Source organism: Centruroides vittatus, unplaced genomic scaffold (assembly GCF_030686945.1).
Source record: "Centruroides vittatus isolate TY-2023 unplaced genomic scaffold, ASM3068694v2 contig_377, whole genome shotgun sequence".
NCBI lineage: Eukaryota > Metazoa > Arthropoda > Arachnida > Scorpiones > Buthidae > Centruroides > Centruroides vittatus.
The window spans coordinates 155,067-182,887 of record NW_027122198.1 but is presented as its reverse complement, the minus strand read 5'-3'; the positions used below and the strand labels follow the sequence as shown (position 1 = coordinate 182,887).

The window sequence follows — 27,821 nt, the reverse complement described above, 5'->3', positions numbered from 1 at the left end:
ACGTAATTTTTAATTGCAATGATTAATTAAGTAAATTGTTAAAATACGAGAATTGTTTAAGGTTAACGGATGTCGTTACCTTGATTTTTTCTACGTGAATGGTGTTTGAAAAAGAATTTTTATGTTCGTATAAAAAAATAATAATTTTAATTTAAAATAATAATCTATTTTAGTTACTAAAAACTTATTTTTAATAATTAAAAGTTTAGAACTTTTTTTACTATTACGAATATTTGGTTCTCTTTACTGTTTCTCCTAGCATTAGCTATATTCTCTTTCGAAGAAAAATATTGTAAAAGATTTATCGATGGTTAATTTTACAGAAAGAAATATGAAATTAATTTGAGACTAAAAAGTATTTTTAATTTTGAACGGTCAATATAATCTCAAAAAAATAACGTGTTTTGGCCTAGGCTAAACATTTTTTGGAATGATAGAAATCAAAATAAAAATCTAATAAATCTGAAAATTTCTAGTATGGAAAGAACAATTTTGATACAAAAGTATTAAATATATTGTCATATTTAATATTCAGTAACATCAATATTTAACATTTTTCAAAATTCTGGGGGGACCAAATGTCTAATTATAACAATAGATGACAAGGAGAAAAATTGATTCTTCAATTTAAATCAGTTATGAATATTAACGTCATTATTACTATACATTGTTTGAATAAATGACTTTAAAATAAAACTTTATTTTGGAATTTAATTTTTATACATTTAAGTAAGTTTTTAAAATTGAATCTCAATAGAACTGTACCAAATTAAATGTTAATTATAATATTAAATAACGCTTCTAGTCCACGACTTTAATTTAGAATGAATTAATTAGCCTAATAAATAGGGATGTAGTAAATTGGAGGGCTTATCACATCAGGGAATGACTGGAATAAATAGACTAGATTTTAGTAAAAAAATTTATATGCTCGATAATTCTTTGTGGTTTTTTTTTTTTTTTGATTTTTTTCGGTATATTGTAATGATTTAACTATATTACGTAAACAGTGCACTGTATATATCTGAAAAATCTTTTAATCTTCGTTAACTACTTGTGTTATGAATTGTATTAATGGATATTGGTGTTATGCTGTATGTATATATATGTATGTATGTGGGCTGATGAGGGATCTTTGTACCCGAAATGCATTTCCGCTTAAATCTGATTGAGGTGATTAACGGCTATTTTTACTAAAATCTAGTCTATTTATTCCAGTCAGTTCCTGATGTGATAAGCCCTCCAATTTATTACAATCCTATTTATTAGGCTAATTAATTCATTTTAAATTAAATTTTAAGTGTTGAGAAAGAATCTGGTACAAAATTTAAGTAAGGTGATCGAAATAAAACTCGGTCATCGTATAAACAAGGATACTTTAGGGTTAACATGTTTTTTATAATGGTGGTAAAATTGCATGCTGCTAAAATTAATACGTTGTCAGCACTTTCTATTACATTCCTTCTGCCCTGCTAACAGCTCTTCATTTAACGGAGCCTGTAAATTACGTGCAAACATTTTCCCCTAAGTTTGGCAAAACTATTTACATAATGACGTAAGGATTATGTCATTATGTAATTTGGGTTACTCAGTGCTTCGGGAACCAGAGTAATCATCATTTAATTAAATTCATTTAAATTCTGTAAAGATTTATGAGAATTGAGTGTTTGGTTGGGTGGATTCGGATTGACTTGGACACTCACTTTCGGGAAAATCTAATCCGGCTTAGCAGTATGGAATTACAAAAGTTGCATCCGAAAAGACAGGCAGATTCCAAGGAAATTTCGTGTTGAAGAACTTTTGTAATAAGTTAATTTAAAAAGAAAAATCTTGTGGAACAAGTAAATTCCTGATTTCATTGTCAGTTACAATTTTGTTTTGTTCAAAAAACAATTATTGGAATCAGTTAATCCAGAATATTAATGCTAATATTTTACCAATTTATTTTGTAAACGATTAAATGCAATTAATTGTAAAAAAGAAATAATGAATAAACAATGCTCTTGTTTTCTCGAATATAAAATGCTTTTAAGTGATTAGTTGTTGTTCTAGTTTCTAAACAGATCAGTTAATTCCTTTTTCTGCTAATTAACCGAGCCGCTAATTAGCCAAGTATCTGTATTCTGGTCAGGTGTAAGTTTAAGACATACCGGAGAAAACCTGACCGAAGTACTTTCACATATTTTCTATACACTTAGAAACTAAGCATTCTCGGTCAGATTTACCAAATTCAAAATGAAAGTGGTATGTATTATAGAAATTGCAGACAGAATGCTCGGACAGTTTAATTAATTAAACTCGTTTTCATATTGATCGTCAAATATTAGGTGACCAGGTTTTACCTCAATCACACTATAATCGATGTATATTTTGTAAATTATTTATCGCAATTTAAAAATTTAAGTCTTAAATATTGTTTTTCCATTTATTTGCTATTTTAGAAACATTTACTTTGTTCATTTAAGACGTAATTCCCTATTCGTTACGAAGGTCCGAAAGATTTTTCGGAATTAATTAAAACGCGAGTCACTTAATGAGACAAATACAAAAAGAAGTATAGAGAATGGATTGTTTAATTTGGAAACATTTTGTACAGAAGCTCTCGATTTAATAGTCATATTTTGTTATCCGTAAAGGCAATAACTGTAGAACCTTTTCCTTATTCTCCAACAGAACACCATAGAGGTTGGATCAATAAGTCAATGAAGTAATGAGTTATAAATTATTCAATATACAGTCAAACCTGTTTTTATGCGGGGGATAGGGACCGCATTAAAAAAAACGCATTAAAAAAAATCTCACGAAACTTCACGAATGGCTGTAAATAATAGTTTTCGCAACACAATTAAAAAAATAATTTTTTTATGCGGTCAACAGGGACCGCATAAAAAAAGTCTCACATAGAAAATAACTCAAAACCGTACGAAATAGAATTTATTGACAACAGATGTCAGCACTTGACTGCATCGTCTGGTCTATCGTCTGTTTTACATATTTTTGTCCAGGTGGTGTTTTGTTGACTTAAAAAGTAAATTATTTCATTTTTCGCATATTCATGCAATAATATTACTATAATAAATGCATTTATGCTATAATAAGTTTATTTAGCTATAATAAGTCAACGTGAGACATGACGAATCGCACGAGACTAGTCGCCAACTATACCGCACAAATTAAAAATTCGCATTAAAAAAATCGCACAAATAAAAATCGCACATAAAAAGAGCGCATAAAAACAGGTTTGACTGTATATTATAATCATATTTTATTTGTACTTATTCGTTATAAAAATATTTTAATACATTCCGTATATTGTAAATTCCTTACTAATATGTATTTATTTTAAATACATACGATTTAACGGATTTTTGGCAATAGTGGGAATCCTTTCTCCAATTAATTCGTTAAATCGAGGGTTTACTGTATTTTAGTTTCTTAGACGTATCACAATATTGGGAAATTTTTTCTGTCATTAATGTACTGTACTTTATCTATTTTAGATGCAATGCCTTCATAACCGCTAAAAAAAAGTTTCTTTACAATTTACAGAGCATTAGAATGCCCATAAATTTATATGACCGTAATTTTAAAAACTAATAAAAATTTCATCTATTCGAGTGGTTCATTGATTTAAGTTAATTCCCCAATTAGTTTACTGTCACGATATTACAGTGATAGTACATACGTTTCTTATAACTTTCGAACGCTACTAATATATTATTACCTTATCTTTACTGTTACAGCGCTACATTTGTGTAGCGATGTACCGGTACACGTATGTAATCGAAAACAGTGACGTTATATACACATAGCCTATATGTTATATCACAGCATTAAACTTTAAATTGGTTTTATTTATGTTAAACCGAACACATTACGTATAAATATAAATTATAAACGTTATGTGTTAAATTTTGTAACGTCTCAGATTTATTAGTTGATGAACGTTACGTAGCCTGTTAATGTCTCAGTTAGGTAGTGTGGCGACTATATGCTAGTTCTGGACTGATGTATAATTTCCATTGTATAGTTATATTAATAGTGATTATTGCGTATTGTTTTTATTATTGTATATTCAATTAAAATCTATCCATATAAATTGTATATAAATACCTTTTAATATACCAATAGCATGCTTTGTTTGCATTTTACATCACACGATATGTTATGAGGTGATGTATGAAATAATGTATAATATTAAATAGCTACATGTAGAAAACTTTATAACTGAAAATATTTGTTTATATTGAATTGTTTTTGTATTTAATTTCACCCGTGTATACAAAGATCAAGTACAATTACTAGCGTTGTTGCGATTCTACCGATTTTACTCTGAAATCAATTTTTTCCTTTCGACGCCAGGTATTTTTGAATAGATTCTTTTATACCAATTGCTTATTAGAATCGATGCCTTTGATGCGAGTATTCGTACCATATACGTCAAGCTCCGCGATATTTATTTATCAGAATTGTCAAAACGGAGAAACTATTATGTCAAATCGTGTTGAATGATACTAAAGCGCTTGGAATATTAAACTCGCAGGTTATATAAATAATTAAATAAATGATTGACCCTTTAAAACCCCTAGAGTGTATGGTCAGAGAACTAAGTGGTAAATCAAATGACCATTTCTAAAATTATTCCGATGACAAATTATTATGTGAACAAGGTAACGTCATGTCTTTAAAGCAGACAACATCTGAAAAATGATATTTTTTTCAATAATATAAGTAAAGGATTTCATAATGAACTTTGTTTCTCTGTTGATTCCATCATCCTGGGATCATAAATTCAAACATTTACATTTCTATGACCCAACAACTTGTGACAAAGCCGTCTGAAGACTAAGAAGGACCACGTAGACTGACACGTCCTTTAGTGACTCAGATGAGGATACAGGTTTAAAAGGAGATGGTACTTTCGACTTTTGAAGCTTCCACGAAACTAGCTCACGACAAACATAAAAAAAAGCAGCTACTGATGAACTGAGTGTAAACTTGATCAATCTATTGGCAGAATTGTCTTCGCTTCTGGTTTGGGGCGAGGAAAATCTTTCCAGGATTGCATAAGAAGCAGAAAAATGTGTGGCCTTAATGGATGGCAATCTCTGTATCAGCGGAAATACTATTTTGAAAAGCAAGTAGTGTTTTATAAAAAGAAATAGGTTATTAGAAAAGAGATTTGAGAAGCTTTTTCTCTGTGATAGTGCGAGAATTCGTCTTAACTTTATTACAATTTCTGTTTCATTATTTCCATTTGTAATTTTTCAATTATTACAGTAAGATTTATTAAATTTACGTTTATGCAATTTTTAATTTTCTTTGACAAAATAAATAAAATAAAATAAAAAATAAAATAAAATCGATCGTTTCCTTTTCATCTTGGAATCGAGTCCTTTGATGAGACACTTGTTTTGATTCTGGAATCGATTTATTTCATAGAATCACAACATCCCTAGCCCTTACTGTAATGATCTTTTTACGTAAAAAAATCATTTTTGCATACTCGAATGTAATTTTATTACTTTTCAATGACTATAAAACAATTAATGAATAGGATTATGAGATTATCCATCCAAGTAAATTAAGATTATGTTAATGTATTAAAATTACTGTAATATTCCGTAAAACTAGTAATTCTTTTTGTATCTAGCTGCTGCATTTCCTAGCACTAACATGGTTTTTTTTAATACTAATCTTAACTAATAATAGTCCGAATTTGCTTCATTTATTCATAAAATAATGTAGTAATAAATAATATATAAATTTGATATTGATAAATTTCTATAATCAGTTAAGGGTTTCTAAAAATCAGTTAAGAATTTCATATTTTTCATATTCAAAATTATTAATTTTGAACAGCTTACCAATTCGTATCCACAACTGCATTTCTTGAAAAACAAGTTTGCAAAGGTTTAACATTTTAATGAACAAATTGATCATATTATCATTAATACACGTTTCTAGGCAGTCGGACGATCGAGTAGTAAAGGCACCAATTTACTGTACATAAATTGAGATTCTCATTGGAATGTTGTTCATCTCGGAAATTTTTATGGTTTAGTTGACTCAGGTTACGTGGGATCCCGTCTGTCAACACTCGACCGTCCATCGAAAGTCTGCCTACCAATGGACGTGATAAAGGCTCTCTTATTGTTTGAAAAGATAAAAGAAAAAAACTTCTACATAAATTATCTTTCTGAAAAATTTTTCGAAAATAGCTTTTCATAAGTAATTGTGAAGTTCACTGTAACTGGAGTGTCACCGATCAGATAAAGAAGCGATTAAGAAGATGTTGATCCGAATGTTCAGCAGTAATTCTTTTTGAAACGTGTTACTTTTTTCAATGACTGTTCTGTCCTGTAATTGTAACATCTAATTGTAATTGAAAACACTTAATAACCAATTAATCTATGATGCGTGTGTTACATGTGTTCAAGCTACTGTATGGTCCTTATCATCGATGATAAATGAGATCTTTTTAAAAAACAGCTGATAGAAAGGCGTTTATTCACTTATATAATAAGAAAATAATTATGCAGCTTTAGTGGTGTCTAGGATGAAGCTGGAAGACGAGAAGACATAAACCGTGCGTAAAGGGATTGCAGGTTGTTCTGTACCACATAATCCTTTTATTCCTTTACGTAAAGTCAGCACTTTAGTAATGTCAGTCAAGCACGATACATGGCTGATGTGATTTTATCAAGTAAATTTAATATTTTTAGATAGGAAAGACATTTGATAAGATTTTGGATAATTCACTGACTTTTACGAATTTTTCACACAATGCACATTTTCAGATCTGAAACAATGATAAATGATTAAATTCAAGCGATTTTTTGTTTGTTTATAATTTATTGATAATTAACCTTAATGTGCAATGTGCAAGATAACTTTGGCTTAAACTATTAAATTAGGTTTAATAATAAGAGAATTATTTAAGTATAATTAAGAGCAATTTTAATACATTGCAGCATATTTTCTGCAGGACGTTTTCGATTTGTCATAAATCAAGATAAAACTATTCAGTATATATAAATGTTTCACGAAAACTTAAGATCGATTTATACTTCGTGAGAATGGAAAGGAGGAGAAAATTGTCTATTTTTTTCTTGTTATTCTCTTTTCATACCTAAACGTTCATATTTTGCTGGCAGTACTCTTAGTTTAAAATATGGCAGTTCGGGTGAATATAAATGTGTTTGTGGAAATCACTTTCTTACTTGTAAAAGACTATATATATATATATATATATATATATATATATATACACATAAGAGTTTTATATTAATATTTGAATATTTTTGTTCTAGGGATTTATTAACCAAAATAAACGAATATTTGAATAAAACTACAAATGAGCATTTTTTACTTAGCTGTCTCCTCAATTACAGAGTAACAGCACAAAGAATTGGAGGATAGGAAGCAGAGAAACTTTTAAGTTTTTTTCTACTTTCCACAAAGCAAAAGCAAAACTGAAATACATCTCCAGTAACGAGCAATGTTGCTCTTGTATTTTTCCCATTCTCACGAAGTACGAAACGGCCATTACCCACCAGAGCAATGGAAACTGTATAGAGTATATTTAGCAATGTTATTATAGTACTGTACATGCCATGAAAACTACTGATTCACCTTCAACTATGAAATATTCTTGATGATATACAGAAAAGAGGATTTCGATATAGAATCTTGATTTCCTTTGTAGTTTCTTTCTGGATATTATTTTTTTAGAATTTTTAACGTGTCGGCAATCATTATTAAACAAACCTTACATTTTTGCAACACAAAATTTATTATTTATACAAACTAAAGCTCTAACAATGGATATCGTGGACCATCCACGAATTAACATTTAAATTTTACGTTTTATATTGTGGATTTGTGCACTTTTTCGTACAGTTATGTAAAATTAAACAAAAATAGTCCAAACTGTTTTATGTACAATTTAAACTGTCGAGGAAATTTTAGTCCACAGTCATAACAATTTATTACATTATTGTTTCATGGATTTTTACGGTAATCAGCCGAAACAAGAACAACTTTTAGTGAAAATTTATTCTTGAAAAAAATTATATAAATACTATTCGAAACGATTTAAGTAAGTAATATAGATAAATATTGCCATTACATACGAAAATTCTGACATCTATGTACATCTAGATGATTATGAAATATTTAACAATTATTAAAGTAATCTTTACAAAGAATATTTGAAGCATATATCTATATATGATAATGTAAATATGGATAATTCCGTCTACATCAAAAAAATCACCGGGGAAGGAAGAAATACCCACGAAAACATACGAAAAACGAAAATGATTCGAGATAAAATCGATCATATATTTATACATAATAAATTAGACTCGAAAGATGTTATAGATATTTGATACATTTCGTTTTTCTATATGCTATAAGATATTGACGTACTCGGTATATACTGTATATGATATGATAATTGGCTTTATAGCAATTTATATATGATATGATAATTATGTTGTACTAAATACCGCTGTTCTATTGAAGAACTGCAGCCTAAACTTATATGGACTCGTACGATAAATCTTTACAAATTCGATACATATTTTTCGACATAAAAAAGTGAAAATATTCACCAAAATTTTTAACTGCATATATATTGTATATATATATATATTTGCCAAATATCAAACAAGAATATCCTTTAAAACGTTTTGATTAATCTCACAGAATCTTGAATAGGCTGTATTATTACTTCTCACGCAATCTTCCGGATGTGTTTTCTGTTGAATTAGAAGACTGACGTACTGTTTCAGTTGTAAAAATTTCACTTTACCAAACGGAACACTTCTTAATCGGATTCATCCTGCTACCCGGAACACAGTCGTATGCTTTGGCAAAATCGAAAGAATTGGAAAGTGGCCCTAGAACTCTGAATACTCAAAACAATAAGTAACTGATAAATAAACAGGAAGATCAACATAATTCGTACAATACCTGATCGGACCGGGACTATGTACCGACGATCTTATTTTATTCTTGGCTTCTTCCGGCCTCATCGAGCCGCACCAGATCTGTTTTCAAAATTCGATAACATCTGTTTATTATCGAGCCTACGAAATTTTATGGTGAAATATAAGTATCGGCGATTAAGACGATCAAAAACGTTAATATACTTCACCTGTGCGTAGTTAAGGAAAAATAATTGGTCATGCGTTAGATTTAACCCCGGTAATCCTAACTCTTCTCCCTCTCTGCTTACCCATTTCTTATACGCCTGAACCGAATAACGATATTGAGCAAAGACATTGAATAAATAAATACACGAATTTTAAACGCGACTTACCCTATAAGCTTGTTTTAGACCTCCGTTGTCGGCAATATTTTCTCCTTGTGTCATTTTCCCGTTCACCTGTAGAAACACGTATTCGTCATTATTGAAATTAAATAATAAAAACTTTCAATAGGAAAGCGTTAGCGAAGCGCAGCGACTCAAGTTTTGCGAGGTAACGACTCCAATCTTTCGAACGAGATTTTGCGCATTAATAAAAGTAACAAAATAAAATGTTGTGACGGAGACCGAATTTTAAATTTGGATCCGAAATGGAAGAAATTGGGAGTCGAGCGTCTTACCCGTGTTAAATCTATGGGAAAATTTTGTATTGTAAACACGTAAACAAACGAGCGCGTGCTACCTGATATTGGAAATACGGTCAAGCTCTTGCCAAAGTTTTTTAAATACTACAATTTTTTTCCATTTTTATCGAAAAATTGGCCTATTATGTTAACGTATTATACTTTGCACAATATTTTTTTTTTTTTTTTTTTTTTGTGTGTGTGTGTGTGTGTAAATTAAGGAAGTTTAGAAGAAAGATAAGAAGTGATGTTTATGAAGAGTGACGAGTGGCGTTAATTTATCACCCTCTAATAATGCAATGTGACTTGGCCAGCCGCCGCTGCGCTTCAGTAGGGGGCGAAGTGCTCCAGGTAGATACATTTAAATTTGTGTCTTCTAGAACGTAGCTGGAATACTGATCGATGATGCATTGAGTTCTCTCTCGGAATCGGTTGATGGTTGCGTTATTCCACCACTGCTTTAAATTTCCCTCCTTGTCGAATTGCCGACCTGAAAATAGGATTTTCAGTTTATCGAAAATTTGCAGTATCGCGCATTGTATACGTGTGATACTGCAAATTTTCTATCATTACCTTTATCGTCGAATCCGTGTGTAATCTCGTGGCCTATAACTACTCCGATCCCACCGTAATTCAACGATCTAAATGCGCGGAAAAAAATAAATAAAACGAAGGTTTAATTTTCAAAATTTAATTAAAGCAGACAAATCCGAATTAATAGTAGTCAAAACGCCATTAAACTTTTTCTGATTTGCTTCAAGTATGAGCAAATATTAATTAAAAACGATCGTGCGCTATCATTTTGAGTGTAAATTTTTATTTTTCAAATTGTATTGCCATTTCACGTAACTTTTGTTTATTACACTTTACTTTTTTGATATTTTTTTAAGTTTACGTTTTTATGATTTTATGGGGCATTATTTTATACGCGAGTATTAAATAATGCCCCGATAAATTATTTTATCGTTTGTCTAGCGGCATTACTTATATACGCCATAAAACGTTAAATTACTTAATGACTTTTGGAATAAGAATATGTAACAAAAAATATTTTCTCTGCATTGTTCAACATGTAATCATTGCGTATTTTGAGGTATTCAATATTTACGAAAATTCCAAATTTTCTTTCCATATAAGTTTTTAATATAAAACATAATAGGAATTATGATTGACAGTAAAAAAAAATAAATAGAATAATTAGATTTGTAAAGCTAGAGATGAAAAGATACGGATAAAATTCAAAATTGAAATAAAACATAATACAATGTCAAGTAAAATAATTTTCAATTATATTTTTAAAACCTATTTATTAATAATTTTTAATATACTAGACAAAATATTAGAAACATATTTGAAAATTCTATTGCAAATTCAATATTCGAAAGGCTATAGATTGGACTCGAAAGCTTTATATCTAGAATATTCGAACTTATTTTAATTATCCAAGATTATAAAGTTAAAAAAAAGAAAAAAAACCGCTTTAAAATTAAATCTTGGCTAAATAAAATAAACAAGTTCAAATATTCGGAATATTAATTTCGAATAAAACTAAATGAATAACGCTTCTCGAGAGCAAAAAATTTTTCAATTTACAGCTCAAGTATATCTCTACCGTCTACTCCAGTTCTTCTTGACAAAAAATAATTAAGAATTGTATATAATTTTATTCTACTTTCAATTAATTTCCAGTTTTTCAAGTTCCATTATTAAAACTATTTTCGAATTAATCACCGAAGACTGAATAATATTTTATTAAGTTTACCTCAGTTGAAAATGCTTATTATTAAACAACGCTTCTGTTATTAAAGTATTCTAATATACAGAACTTCTGTAATTTGGATAACCGAATGGCATATTGTCTTATTGATTAAGGAACGAGTACAGAGAATTACGAACGTACAGAGAGTACGAACGAACATTTTCACTCTCCATTTGGAACATCAGATGGAAATTCTGTTTCGATTTCTTTAATTTTATGAATAATTTATTAGAAAATTTATTTTTCTTTAATTCCTTTCCACGTTTGACCGATATAGTGGCGAATAAATCAAACTTTTTTCAATGGTTCGAAATCGAAATTTTACAACCGCGATCTCATAAAAAGTTGAAAGATTTGCAAATTAATCAATTCGAACATTTTTCTGACAGACCTTAATGTATAATAGTTTCGATTTATCGTCGATATAGTCTACGAAAGGGAAATTTGATTTATGCAAATCCATTAACATTTCGTATAAATCTGAGTGGGCCGTATATCAATAAGTACACAAAGAAAAAATATTTCCATAAAAATTAGATATCAGAAAAGTTTACTTTGGGAAGTGCTGGCTGTAAAATAACGGTTGTAATATCCCAGCCGGAAAAACGATATCGTTTTTGTTTGGGTTATAAAATGCATTTACTACAGCGGGTTCGGTCGTCCATCTGTAAATAGGAAACAGATAAAATCAATTTTCGTTACGTTTAGTTGCGTTAAGTCGTGAAGAAAAATTAATAACGAATGCTAAGGCCCACCTGTCTTTGTTAACCGGCTGACGTAATTTTAATAAATTCTTCGATGCTTCGAATTTTAAAACATTGAAGAGATTTATCAGAAAATATTGTTCGTGGATGATTAGCTGCGGAAAAAAAGCTTTTAGTTCCCTTTAATCTTAGTATGTATCGCGAAAATGGGGATACTTACCGCATCGTATTCTTTCGATAATTCCACAGGACTGGTTAATAAATCCGGATAACCGATTCTCTCGTTCATGGCGTTGGCCTAAACATATTTAATCAACATTTAAATTCCCAAGTTATTTATTCTATTGTGGTTGTCCGAGTGGATCGAAAAACATCCGAATGTATTTTATTACTACAGCAATTAAGATTAAGTTTCGTTTTGCACATATTCAAAATAAGAGAATAAGGCGAAGACTTCAAATATGCAACGAAGGCACGAAACCGATTAAATTAAATTAACATAAGAAAACGTATATAAAAAGGGAAAGGGTCAAATAGAAATTCACCTTTTCTTTAGCCACTGCCCTGGTTTCGTCGTCCATCCAATAATTTTCCTCCAGTAATTCGTTGAATGCTTCTCTGATGTTATGAATCATCTCGAGTGCCTGAAAATTTTGGCGTTAATAAGCGTCGAAATACGTAAAACGAAATTCTTTACGTCTGTCGATCTTACCGTTTCTTTGCTTTTGGGATCGAAATTATCTCTGATGAAGAGCGCCCCCACGGCCATGCCCATTTTTTTGTTCACTAAATCGACGCAGTGTGTCCACCTGGCCCTATCCGCAGACACTCCGTATAATATTTCTCGAAATTCTGACCGTTTTTGGCCGTATTCTCCCACCAGAAATGGCAAAATCTGTTTCACCAACATCCATATCGAATAATTATGAATAGTTCTGTCGGAAAATTGATATAAATTATGGCATTTATTCGAATTAAATTATCGATATATTCTGGGCTTTACGTACCTCTGTTCTGTCTCTCTCAATATATTTCTCAGCTCTTTTAAATAAGGCAAAGCGTACAAAACGATTGGTTCTTCGTCTGTTATAGTCGTGGGTAGAAAGATATTCAAATAATCCAGCCAGTCAAACTGAAAAGGAAAATTCAAATGATGAAATTACGCTTAACGATCCACCCTATATACTTATTTTTTTTTTTTTTTTTTTTTTAAATCTTACCTCCGGAACTATTTCGTTTAATTCGTAAAGAGGCATTTTATTATATATGGCTCCCATATCGTGACGATCGGCCTTCGGCATCGAGGCCTAAGTGTAGAAATATATTACGAAATTTAAAAAATATTGCAGATTTTATACGTAAGATTAAGGTTATTGTAAATTTTTAAATTTTTAATTGATAATTCATAAGCTTCCGAATATTTTGAAACTAATCTTTGGGTACGGAAGCATATTTTTACGTAAAACTACTATTGATAATTATTGTAACTGCCGTTGGCATAAAGGATCTGACGGAATGTCGAATAGGTGCGTCGGTTTGTCTGTTCGAGTCTCTGCTGATTATGTAAATGTTTTTAACAGAACGGTGTTAGAAATATTTTAATATTTTGTGTTAAATGCGTGGTTAAATATTATTTTGGTCGTCGAAATTATAAAAATCTCCTTCAAAATATGCACTGTTAAAGTGATTTTTAAATTGACATTAACAAAACTAGTAAATAGCCAGGACGATATTACATTTAAAATTTACAAGAAAATTTTTTAAAAATTTTCACAAGAAGTTACAGGAGAAAACAGAACCTCTTCGTTTTTCTTCATTCTACGTCCTTTTCGCACTTCAGGAACAAACATTCTTACGGCTTTTAGCCCTGCCGATGGAAATTTTTTTTACATATTTTACATATGGAGGCGAATAAGAGTCTACAAATAAAAAATCGACTCCGCCGCAATACTATTTGTTCCTGAAGTGTGAAAGGACGTAAAATGAAGAAAGATGAAGAGGTTCTGTGTTTTCTTCTGTTAACTTTTTGTGAACATTTTAAAAAAGTTTTTTTTTTTGTAAATTTTAAGTTTACTTTTGGGTTTATATTCTTAAAAGCAAGTTTTAATTTTTAAGTTTGGATTTTCTGGAATTTTTAATCGTTTTAATCCAATTAATTTGTATCAATTTTACAATATTTTAAAATAATTTTTAAAAATAACCGTTTTCTTATTTGTCTTCTTGTTTGTCTCAATATAATGAAACAAACAAGAAAACAATATAAATGAGAGATTTGGTTTTAAAGCGCTCACTTTAAAACAATAATCTGTTTTGCGTATTTAGTGTTAGGAATTTTACAGAAGATAAATTGAACGAAACGAATTTATCCCTAAATATTAATAATTTCATTTTAATAACTTTCTTCTTATACAATTCGTTATTTTGGTATAGAAACACATTACTGTATCGCAATTCTGTTATTGATAAATAACGGTTCGTCGATTTTCCTGCACCCGATAGTCCGACATTTCTCTTAATCCGGACAGAATTACGAGAGGGCATTTTAAACATTCGCGATCATCAGATATATTTACTAAATGACCACAAAAGGCTTTGCGCATAGCGCAATCCCCCTCCTAATTGCGCATTCACAACGACATTGTTGCGTATACCCCTCTGTTCCGCGCGATTTTTCGCTCATTGAATTTAGATTCAAATTTTTATATCTTCTAAAAAAAGAGGACAGTGTCAAACGCTAACACTAACTAATGCTTAAATTTATGTTTAATACATGTTTAATTTAAGTATCTGGCAGTTCGTACTGCTACCATATGTAGGTAATTAGTGGACTAGGATATATTACAGAGTTATCGTTTCGTGACCTTGTTCATCCCGAAAAACTTTGGAGCAGAGCCGGAATATCGGCGACTATTATAAAATTACTAATTTAATTTCTTATTTACAGTCTTACTATAAATAAATCCTATCTTCGATTACTTTTTATACCTTTCTTGAATCGAATAATTTTATTAGCTTCGTATTTCGATTAAATATTAAACTTACAGGAATTACTTGAGAGTGAAAATAAATCAGGAATAGGTTAAAGTACAAACGTAAAATTATAAAACATTTTAAAATTTAATTATGAATTTTTATAAAATTAACTATAACCGATAACACATTGCGTTACGAATGATTTACTATTAATTGAAGAAGTTCTACGAAATAAGGAATCTAAGTGCGCTTAAGTAACGTTTTCAATTTAGTGTTTTATGTACAGTATATCGAATTCATTCCTCATATTCGTAACAAACCTCTAGCAAAAAGGGCAGTTTTTTGGGAGTTCGTAAAAATTTGACTTAATCTTTTTGCATAAAACTCAATTGTAAACAGAAATCTTTATTCATAAATTTTTAAAATTTATGTAAATTCAAGGCGATTCAATAAGTTAAGTTGTTAATTATTTACGATTGGGTTTTTATTATATTAATAAACTACACTTAATACACTATTTACACGTCTAATTTATTCGATTCTTTGCGTAATATGCGTATCTACACTTATTAATGCAGCATATCGATTAGGATATAATTCCATTTGTAAGAACACGTATTTCTATTATACAAATAAATTAGCGTTACTGTATTACGTCATTTTTACTGTTCTGACGACATTAATGAAATGTTATTGTCGTAAAATCCGATATATGTCATATTATAATTCGTATAATATATTGGTTAAAATTACTTAATCATCGAATTAATGTTAAAACCATTTTAAAAATGATTATATCTTAAATAAAATTTTAAAAATTTAAAAAGTAGTAAAAAAGAACACCGTAGACAACTTAAAGCTGATATAAAATGAAACAATTTCCTGTAAAGTTGTGAAACGAATTTATTTCTATTTTTCGAAAAAAAAAATATATATATATAAATAAATTCGAGTTACTTTGTTTAGAGGACGATAAAGAAAATTGCAATTTAAAATTTAAATTTCGATTAAAAAATATTGCGAATATCGAAATCAAAAATGAATTCCTAAAAGTTGACTACTTCGAAGGAAAATTTGACAACAATAATGGAATTGTCATGTAATCACATTACACGAACGTTATCAGATGTCTTTTTCGAGCGTGTAGACAATATACTTCTAAAGCTTCTGCCAAATCGATAAGAAGCGACAGACAAACGCGACGTCCCTTCAATAAGCAATTGACATTTGTACTTGCATTTGCCAGTTTTATCTCCAGATCGAGAACGTCCTGCATCTCTTGTTCGGCGTATTCTCTTTCTGCTCCTAGTAAAACGGCTATTTCGATCATCAGACGTAGGTAGGCTTTCCTTTCCCTTTCGCTGTTCTCGTTCAGAAAATAATCTCTGCTCGGCAATCCGAAAGAAGTTTGATCCAACTAAAAATAAAATAATTTTCTAATCTTTATAATATTGTTTATATTTGAATCTATTTATTTCGAGATAAAAAAAAATATGCATAAAAGTTTAACTGTATGATAATGCAAAAGTAGTTATCCACATATTTTTTCGCTTGGTTTATTTAACAAAATAGTTCTTCTTATTTAACAAATTTAATAGCAAATTCCTATAGCAATTCTCATTTAGATGGAGAAACGGGAGACAATTGCAATATCCGTAAAAATAGTTACCGACACAAAATTTGGTCGCAGTTCACTAATTATAGAGTTGTTTGCTGTTTCAAATTGTTTTTTCTTGCGTGTTTAGTTTTAATTAGAATTTAACAATATCAAAATGAAAGAACAATTAAATTCGATAAGAAAGGAATGCACATTTGAATTCTCGTTAAATAAATATTTAAAGTATTAATATATTTTAAATATTTATATTTATTTATTTAACGAGAATTATTGTTGTATATTATTTAATGAGAAAAACGAGAAATTTTGAATTATTAACCGTAATTTTACACAATATTTTAGTGTTTATTCGTATGTATTATATTTTATAAAATCGTAGATTTCCAAAATCGATCGATTCTCTTCCTATTATAAAGATATAAGTTCAAATTCAATTCAGGTGTTCGTGATATTTTTCTTGAGTAGTTCGAGTAGGAATGCGATCAACTCTGTTGATTGATATCATTACAAGTTAGCCCGTTTGTAACAGGCAAAATTGAGATCGACCGTATAGCTTCTCGCCAAAAATCAAATTTCTCGATACAAAACACAAGTATCTCTTTTTTTTAAAAACTGTTTAAATTAACATTAGAAATATATAATCAGAAAAGTAGTACAACTGTATAAGTTCTTGCTTATGAGAAAACAGAAAAAAATAGAACAATCCGTGAGAAAACAATCCTTAAAAATACAGTTTATTCTAATGAAAACTTTTTCATTTCTCTAGTTTTAAAAATACGGCTAAACCTCGATATAACGCCCTCTAAATAGCACCACCCCCATAAATCGCTAGAATACTCGAGAACGATTCTTCTCCTTAAATAAACCTTTCGGTGTTTTTCAATTACTAAATGTACGATTTTACACCGCAAACATTATCTTCAAATCACGAGACATTCGAACAGAGATGTTATTACTACATATATATATAGGCCTACACACACACACACACACACACACACACACATATATATATATATATATATATATACAGGAAATCCTCGGTTAATACGAAATTCCGTTAGTTCGTAACCGTACTTTTGTCCTTGTCGGGATATAGAGATTTACACGTTACGGAATTCGGTTTGTTCGAAATACAGCTACTTCGTAATTCCAAGTGAAAATTTTAGCCGAGCTGTAATATGCGTAAGTTAACTGGTTCGTTTAGATCAGGGGTGTCCAACATTTTTGTTTCTCTGGGCCACATTGGAAGAAGTAAAGGAGTTTTGGGCCACAAGTATATATAATATACTTGTGGCCCAATCCTTAAATATACAAGTATATTTAAGGAATAACGTATCTAGATTATAATAATAAGTATTAAAACTTTATCACGAAAAAGGATATTTCAAAAATTACTTCTACAAACACTTTCAATTTTTACTTAGAAATAGATAAATTCATTTATTATAAAGGAGACAAACAAAAATTTGTTTTCTTTGTGTCTCTAATTAATAAAAAAACGACGAAACACCATTAAAATGGATTTTTATTCGACTAATACATTTATAAATAATATGTAACCCAAAAAGTAGCCAATGCTCCAAATGATATTTTTACGCCAAACTAAAAAAAGATAGCCAAATTTTGCGCAAAGTAGCCAAATCTTGACACACTGGAAGGAATACTAAATAAAGGTAGAGTTAGGACTCAAAGGATTATAGACCCAAATGCGGGAAAAGGAAAGGACAAAAGATAAAGAAGTGAGGAAGGTTGGAAAATTAAGAATCAATATTTGCATAACAGGTCTGTTTAACCTTTCTCACTACTTTTCATCTTTTGGCCTTTCTTTTCTTTCCCCGAATTTGGGTCTATAATCCTTTAAGTCACAACTCCAGCTTTATTTAGTATTCCGTCCTCATTCACACATTTCCAAGTATTTGAAAATATTTCCTTTCCACTCAAAAATAAAATATGTATAAAGGTTTACGGCTTTGTGAAACTTCTTTTTTGAGTTTATGCCGTTGAAATAAATAAATAAATAATAAAAATTTTGTCGGTTTTGCTTACACGTTTATTGGGCTGCATTGGAACTTGTCTTGGGCCGCGGGTTGGTTTCCCCTGGTTTAGATCGAAGTGCCTCCATGCTATACGAGAGTAATAGACGGAGAATGACTCTAATCTGGTCAATGTGGCTTTGCTTTAACGTTAACACATTTTCGAGTGCCCTTTTCTAAAATACCCTTTTTTCTTTTATCTCGTAAAATACGGTTGGGTTTCAGGATGACAAGATTGAGCGATCGAGATATTTGTAGAGCTATAGGATATTACATTTGGGCGACTTAGCCTGCTACTTTTTGGGCACTTTTAAAATAATTTGGGGTACATTTCGAGGAATTTTATAAAAACCTATCTGGCGACCCGTGAGGTTCTCACCGGACATGTGCTGTTTACCTCCTCCAATTTATTATTATTATTATTATTATTATTAATTAATGAAAGTAGAGTTCTGTATACATATCCGTATTCCGTTTGCTTAATAAATTAAATCAGTTACATGGCTATACAGAAATTTGTAAATCTCTGATAAATAGAAATTCGATAATTCGAAGTCGTGAATATTTATTTCGTCCCCTGAATACCGAACTAACGAGGATTTCTTGTAATTCCTATTATAATAAGTAGGCCTACTTCGATTTAGCGTCACACTCGATCTAGTAACAGTTACAAAGGCGAACAACGACTGCGCTAAATCGAGTTTAACTGTAGTTGTTGATTCAATTTAATTTGTTTTATTTGCGCATTGTTAAAAATATCTCAATTTCATTCGATACATGTGTTATTTTTGATTTTGCAAGAGGATTATTTTTAATTGTATTTAAACTTAGTTTTTCTTATTTTTTTCATTTAAAAAGTTATACGTCAGAAAATATGTTACATAAGTATAATGCAGTTATATGTAAATTTATGTAGCAAGTTGACACGCTTCGAGAGCAGCATCAAAGGTCAACATCTGTAAGAGCCAACGATACGGCAATACAACACGCTTACGACGATGTAGCATTGTCACAAGAGTCACCGTATTACGTTGTATTGCGTGTGTAAATATTCTTCGCGATTTTTACGCATCCCAAATGAATTACCTGAATGATGTTAACGGAAGAGTTTTTATCGTCCGGTCCTACCCATTGTTCTACGATAATTCCGTGATTATAATCTCCTCGTAAGTGGCCTAATAACCTCTCTATGGTCCACGAACCTTCCGACCAATTGGCGTTGGTTACGGGCCATCCTCCTAATCGGTCGATGACGTTTCTCAAGGGTCTGTCGCCTATTTCGTCTATGTGACCTGAAATCAAACGGAACAAAATTACCAATCGCTACAGACCGCACCTTTTTCCTGTTGTAGTTTTATATATAATAAAATTTTCTAATTTGTACTCTCTATTAATCTCTGCATGACTGTACTTGCATTTATTATGTGTATATTAAAATTATTCTCTTGATCGAAGACGAGGATATTTTTGCGGGAAAGTATAAGTTACATATTACAGAAGAAATGATAGAAGATCGCGGGGAGTTAGAAATTTCAAATTCAAATTTTTTCCGGCATTTATTTGTATTAGATTTGCATTTTATGTAAAATATTTTCTCTCTCTTCCCTCTTCCTCGCCCTTCTTTCTTCCGATAAGGACAAATCCAAAATTAAAAAGTGGGTGATTCAGAATTATATATTTTTTAATTGTTATAATTTTATTCTGGCAAATATTAATTTGGATTTTTTCTTAACAATCCGAGCAAGATATTCAATCTACTGGCAAGAATAATGTTTCTACACTTATGATTCAGCGGGGAATTTTATTTCACTCAATCAATAGGTGAATGAGAAACTGTCTTATTAAAGATAGCGTATGCTGTGTAAATAGCTTTTTTGAGAAATTCTGCTTATTTTTTAAGATATTGACATATGATCTGTAACTCGGATAAATATTAAAAATACAGATGTAAAGTTTCTCGATATAAAGAACACAACTGTTTTAATTACAATCGAGTCTATATCGATTGTTTTTAGTATACGGTATTAAAGTATAACTTTGTTCTAGTTATATCCATTTTTGTAAAAATGGATCTTAATAATGGTTATAACTACGACGTAAAACTATCGAAATTTCAGAATATATTCATAAAACTTAATTATAATTAATTCAAAATAGAAAATTCTTGCATTCTATAATAAAAATATATAAAAATAAACATAAAATAGCGAAAGTATATTTAAATATAATTATAATTATGTTCACTCATTTTTACAAACTATTATAATTTATTGTCATATCTTTATATATTTTTATATATTGATATTATATATACTATTATATCGCCATCTAAAATTATTATCACCATATCGATTATATTAAGCTTAAAAAATTACTGAATGATATATCGTGATATTAATTCCATTTTTTCTTTTTTTTTGGTTATATTTATTTTTGTAATTTTATAATTTCCTCTTCATATTTTTGATGTTAAAGATTTGTATAATTTTGGTCTGTGTAACAAGCTTAAAGTTGTATAACATTTTATGAAATCCTCGTAAAACGTGTTCAATATCTACTTAATACATAATCACGTAGATCAGATGCTTGTTTCTGCCTTAAGTACGGCAGCTCGTACTTAGCAATTTTTGAGCTTAATCAGGAATACATAATACATTTTTTCTTTTATATTTATGTTATTGATACAATTCGACTATTTAGATACAAAGTAAATAAATGAATAAAATGAAAGCTTATCCTTTGATTTTGTTTTAAAAGTGTGATTTATCTTAATTTTAACTTATTTGAAAGTATTTTATAATATATATAATATTTTAAACATAAAATTAAAAATTACATTTAATTTTCTAAGACCTATTCTTTTTATTTTAATTTCGAATCTCCACCATTTCTGGGTAAAAAGATATCGTTAATTAAATTATACTTAATACTATACTATAATTCTAGTTTTAGTTATTATGATGGCTTCAAACATTTAATATTAATAATTAAATACAAATTTATCATGTTTAAGCTTGCATAGAGTGGCGATAGCGAATTATACACGCTTTTCATAAAGTTATATTATTATAAAGGAAAAAGTATGATAAGACGACGAACCATTTTCTTCTTTTTACGAGCATTCGACGTAACATCGATATCTGTAGCAAGCGATAAAAGGAGGAATGTCAACTTTTATAACTAAAACCTGTAGAATTACTACCAGATTTATACGTTTTTTTTAAATAAAAAAAAATGTTTTGTTTATAATTATCGTTGGTAATTTACGCATAATTTTTTTGTTGCCGATAAGTTTACTAGCAATTAATTTAATAGTATTAAGAAGTTTGCTGGCAATTAATTTAATTGCTGGTAAACTTTATTGATTTAACAGCCAATAAACTAAGCTGTTTTGCAATCGATTAACTCCTGAAATCGGCATCTTAGGCAATCCAGGTTCGAGGTAAGATGAAAATTCAATTTAAGTTTTTTTTTTCCTCATCTTTCTCTTTTTTTAATCTTACATTCGATTAATGGATAACTATTTATTTTTCAAATAAGTAAATTTATAGTTTCCTATACAATTTTGTTGTCTTACCTCACCTTTCACTAACAGGATTAAAATATTAGCATTTAATATTTATCATACGAATCATCTTTATAAAATATCTATAGTAATAATTTTATGAATTAAGAAATGTAATTTTATCAAATGCATACGAAATATACGAACCTAATTAGTTTGATATTTCTAGATAAGACTATAATTCAGTATAAAACTGAATTTATGTATGCACTGAATTAAATCTTTCTCGTTATTAACTCATTAAACATAAGTAACATAAATTATTCGATCGATCGTCGCAATTGTGACTGTCGCTCCCCGATGAATATGAATCTCTAAAGAAACATTGTTATAAATATTTATAATCCGATTTCTATTCTCTTTCTAACAAATTTTCTACGGCCGCATAAATGAGACGGTAGAATAAGGTGAAGAATGATGTTTCTTGGCAGACGTGGAGTGGCATTAATTAACGGAAGGCGATAGATTACGAATGCGAAACTTTAGAAGGACTTGGATCGATATGTATTGAAGGTTATTACGATCCGACTGCGTGGGATTAAAATGGAATGCAATATGATTTTATTTCTTTATTAACAGGAAAGTGTACTTACGTTTGTCCATACAAGAACGATAAAAAGTTTTGGCCTTGATAGTGGCGCTGTTATCGAAAGAGTTGGTGGGTTCTTCCAAGAGATCTGGAATAAACGGGCAGAATAACGAAGGCTGAAGTCTGTGGAATATTTACACCGGCGAATATTTACCTTTTAGCACGACTTGTAGATCGTCGGCCATCACTTCGAAAGTGCTGATGCTGCTTTTGTCTTCTGGGATAACGTGGCGCTTGTTCCAAGTTCCGCAGGCGTATTGAAAAAAATCCGTGCATGGATCTGCCGTCTGATCCATGGCATTTAAGAGAGATGATGCTAAAAAGTTGTAATCTAGTTAAGTCGTCTACTAAAGAAATTAAGAAAACTGCGAATGTTTTCTTGTCGAAAAAATGAATTCAGAAATTTTGATAATAATATTTTCGTAACGTCCAGTTATTATTTGAAATTTAAAAACTGCTAAACTGTGTATCTATATATTATAATTAAATATATAATTCGAATATTCATCTTAGTAATATTTTTGGGTTTTATTTAAGACACAAATAAAGATTTCGGACATTGATTTAAATTAGAATTTTATATATTTACTCTAAGTTATATTTTACGTAACATTTGCCAACGAGCTTCATTAACGAAACATCACAGAAAAAAGTACGAAATGTTATCCGCGGCCTCGAATATTATATAGCAAATGCTGTATAGCATATTATCGTCTTATATAATTTATATAATTTTAAATTATGATTATATGAGGACCTGTATCCCAGAATTTTAACGCGCGAAAACGTCGAAAGGCATTTACCGTCTTTTATTGTTAGTAGACACTAAAAATGTAGCCTATAATTAGATTTGTCTTACCTGTTTTAACACATTCCGGAGACAAACACACCGATAATTTTCCTAAAATTAGCAAAAATAACTTTCTGAATCATATAAGAGAGAATGACAAAATATTACGAGATCCGAAACTGAAGGAGCAATTACCAAAATAATATAGAAAAATATTACCTTGAGATCTGGAGAACGTTAGGTATATAAAAACGATACACAGAGCCAACAACACAACAACGGTAAAAATGAGATAACGTTCTAAATGAGTCCTTTGATTCAAGACTACGGGGTCTTTGATCTGTACCCTTATGTTACCCATTTTCACTTGCAGAGCTTTGTCCGAGTCGAGTCTGTTCAGAGGGTTCTCTCTGACGTTGACGCAGTCCTTTCTGCCGGGGGAGAAGTTGTCACTTAGAATGTCGCGCTGCTGGTTGACCGCGGGCGCACCGTTGATCACGGGGTCGTATTCGTTCAGATAACCGGCCAACGGTTCGCCGGCGCAGCACTTCCCCGTCTGCAGAGTCATTCTTCCTCTTCGCACCTTTAATTAACACCTGCCACGAAAGCACGTCACAGTTAATCCATCGTCCGATCTCTTCCATCCGACGAGACGGTCGCGCGCCACGCAAACCGGCCGACAATTCGACAAGTTCCCAAAAAATCGATATACGAATTTCGCAGATTTTCCGATAAATATTTCGTCGGAGGCGAGAAAGCCGGGCGAAAATTCGAATCGGGGCGATAATCAATTTTCGTCACTCGGAGCGGCGAGCGGATTGCGTCGCGTGCGAGCGCGAATGGCGATTGCCGTTGGTCGCGTGCACCGGCCACACTAATCGATACGGCAGCGTTCGAGGGGACCGATGGCCGACGGAAGGGTCAACAGGTAGATTTGGGCAGAAAATAAGGCGTACGCGGCCGGAGCGAAGAGAGCGAAGCGATGACACGAGCGGAGGACGGAGAGGCGAGAGATCGATATTTATAATTGTCGCCGGGTGCGGAGGAAAGAAGCGATTTCGGAGAGGTTGCGGCCGCATCAACAGGCGAGGAAGGAAGAAGAAGGAAGAGAAATGGCTCACCCGTAGGCGGGGGTCGGCGGGAAGGTTGCGAAGCACGAAGATTCAGACGAGTCGACGTCGGTGTGGACGTGACCGGGCCAGAAGAGTGCCGCATCCTTTCGGAGCCGGAGCGAATTTCGGTCTCGTCGACGACATAACGCGTCCGATCTCGCTCGGGACAGACATTCCGGAGCGCCATCTGTTCGCGCGATCGATATTTTGACCGGGGCGTCGACGGAAGCGATGGGTACGCGTCGGAATTGCGCTTTTTGTCGTGGGTTTGCTTCTCCCCTCCCCCTTGGTGTACTTGTTGATTGCTTTTATTCTACAAAATAACCTCTCGCGTCTTTCCTCGTTACCCACGGTAATTCTCGGTTTTTGCATATTTTTTATAAACTCGTAAAAGTCTCTCTTGCTATGTATTCTAGCAATTTCCTTCGTATAATTATTTTTCTCGACCTTCGATTTAGACTGGCGAAGACGTTATCATTCGTCCGTTTAATTTAATTTAAGAAGGATGGTACAATTAGAAACATCCTTTTTGTTTCGAAATAAACTCTTACTAACGCCGTAGCTTATTATCTATAAATTTCAATCTTATAAATATGAGAAGAGGATTTTGAATTTTTCTTGTCGCCATCGTAAGGTTAATTTTTATTGTTATTATGATGTAATTTGCGTTTGTACGCGTCGAGAGAAAAGAGAGGATGCGATGGAAGTGTAGAGATTTACGGATCGACAAAACTATTATTTAAATCAAAATATATGTCTACGATTTAATGTATACTTTAATAAGTAATTTAGATTTATATCTGTTAAATTTCCTTATTGAAACGAAATATTTCTGTATTATTTGAAGTAATTAAAATGTTAATATCGATAAATTCAATTTATCCGATGCTACATAGAATATATTATTAAAATTTTATATTAATGATTGATTTAATAAAGTAGATTAATTACCGGTTTTTAATTTTGTTTTTTAAATAATTTTTCTGATTCTCCCTTTGTGTTTGCCAAATGGTTATATAAATTAATTTATATAATAATTATATAATTATTTCTTGTTTTGAATGGTTACTGTGGAATCTAGCTCCGATGCATTAATTCGTATTCGTATTTTGCTTAAAGGTCACAGTTAGGACGTCAATTTGATGTTGCTCCAAAAAAAAAAAAAATTAGAAACAGAAGTTTTCTTAAAATGTATAAAAAATGGCACCGCTTGATAAAAGTGTATATATATATATATATATATATATACACATTTTGTCTTCAATTAATTCACTTCAGTATTATGTTAAAGCAGGATATATCCCATGAAGTACTTTTGCAAGGTTTTTCAAGAAAAACTTTTCTTTTACTTTAAATTCCAAATGTCTAGAATGATGATGGATTTCGATATGCTCTGCAAAATTTGTTCTAAATACTATCCGGAACACAGAAATCCCATTAATATACTTTTATAATAAAATAAACTAACACAAAATTTATTTATTTAATATAAGTTATAGCCTACGATACCGGCAATCTGTGAATTCGGCCATTCTATAGAATGACCGAATTTTATAGTTTTTCATTTCTTTTCGAATAACTTCATTGCCTAACACTCCTAGGCATTATATAAAATGCCTAAGACTTTTAGGCAGTATATGAAGGTAAAAGTTTATTTTAAATATTGTTTAGGCATTTCGGAGGATGCCTGAATTTTGCAGTTTAACATATACAATATATGAGAGTATTACATATAAAATATATATATTTTCAGGCTAAAATATATAAATTATTATAAGTTTTTTATGCGAGACGTTAAACTCTAGAATAGCAAAGATTTCTACTGGTGGAGTGTTTGTATTTTGTATTGTAAGCAAGGTTTCAGTTATTTTGCTATACACAGCGTGGTTAGAATTAAACTAACGCTATTTCAAAACATGTCGAGCCGGTTCTAATGGACACATTTATATATATACTATTCACACCATGGGAAATAAATTCCTGGAAAACAAAATCAGTTCAAATTTTTGAAACTACACAAAAGTATGGCGCTTTAAGAACAAAAACCATAAGTAAATAGAAACGTTATTTTTCATCATGTATTGAAATACGAGCCGTCTGCATCGATTACGTATTGGAAGAGTAATATAACGTCATCAATTGGCGCACGAAGCATTCCGATGGAAATATTATCGTTATACCAGTCTTCAGCTGAGACGAGTCCAGGCATGTTGTTTTTTACAGTATTTTGCATAACATTACCTTACTGTACGTTTTCCAAGCGTCATGTTTAGCTAGTGGCAAATTTGAATTAATTTTTGTTTTCGAAGAATCTATTTCCCATGGTATGAATGGCATTTATACTAACAAGTAAGTTTCATGGACGCCGTGTGCGTTAAAACCGGCTTCAACGGGCTCTGCATAATGTCAGTTTAATTATAACCAACTTACATATAGCCTGCAAGGTGTTTCAGAAATGTTCGACCAAATCTCACAGGCATAGGGGAAAACTTGAATAAAAAAGTCACGGGCCTTTTTATCTTAAACTTAATTAGCGAGTTAGTTATTGTGTCAAAGTTCCTTTCTTTAAGTCTAACTAGGTAATATATCAATAATATTGCTTCATCTGAGAAAACGAGGATTAACACTCCCTGGCATTGACAAAATTGTACTCGTGGAAGCAAGATCGTCAAGAGGATGGAGATTTTTCCCGAGCCCAAGAGAAAATTTAGGGTCCCGTAGGGATTTCTACCGGGACCCTAAAATACACTACCTAAAATACTTTATACTACCAGTATAAAATTAATGTTATTTTTACTAACAGAAAATAAAACATTTACCGGAAAGACTGTTTGTTTTATTAATAAAGAACATTATACATATTTTATTTGTTCAAGAAACGAAAGGCTGAAGGAACAAAAGGCTATGAGGCAAACGCGGGCAATTTATCCCCCCTCCCCCGGTTCCATACAAACTCGATGGCTCTGCGCGGAGGAAAATTGCTCTGGCAAGTGCCTGCACTCGCCTTAAATGAAAGCTGTTGATTTTTGGATCTGTATCTGTATATTTAGTGAGTGT

At 31.0% G+C, this 27,821-nt stretch overlaps 1 protein-coding gene across 3 annotated transcripts; it reads right to left on the bottom strand.

Annotated features, from left to right (window-relative positions):
- Nucleotides 1-7,795: 7,795 nt before the first annotated feature.
- Nucleotides 7,796-24,955, bottom strand: LOC136975621 (neprilysin-1-like). Of its 3 annotated transcripts, none has more exons than XM_067270687.1 (20): nucleotides 24,774-24,955; nucleotides 23,872-24,248; nucleotides 23,722-23,763; nucleotides 23,017-23,178; nucleotides 22,867-22,950; nucleotides 19,795-20,000; nucleotides 16,292-16,471; nucleotides 13,302-13,388; nucleotides 13,089-13,213; nucleotides 12,794-13,016; nucleotides 12,627-12,725; nucleotides 12,302-12,379; nucleotides 12,133-12,236; nucleotides 11,932-12,042; nucleotides 10,192-10,259; nucleotides 9,978-10,108; nucleotides 9,329-9,394; nucleotides 9,164-9,259; nucleotides 8,980-9,056; nucleotides 7,796-8,914 (listed from the first exon to the last, which is right to left on the bottom strand). In XM_067270687.1, the coding sequence occupies exons 2-20, from the start codon at nucleotides 24,218-24,220 to the stop codon at nucleotides 8,815-8,817; spliced, it is 2,388 nt and encodes a 795-aa protein (XP_067126788.1). In that variant the 5' UTR covers nucleotides 24,221-24,248; nucleotides 24,774-24,955; the 3' UTR covers nucleotides 7,796-8,814. The 3 variants fall into 3 exon arrangements, 2 of the variants coding, with proteins under 2 accessions (XP_067126788.1, XP_067126789.1); XR_010880805.1 differs by having other exon boundaries at nucleotides 8,897-8,914; nucleotides 8,980-9,095; XM_067270688.1 differs by lacking the exon at nucleotides 7,796-8,914 and having other exon boundaries at nucleotides 8,926-9,095.
- Nucleotides 24,956-27,821: the final 2,866 nt, after the last annotated feature.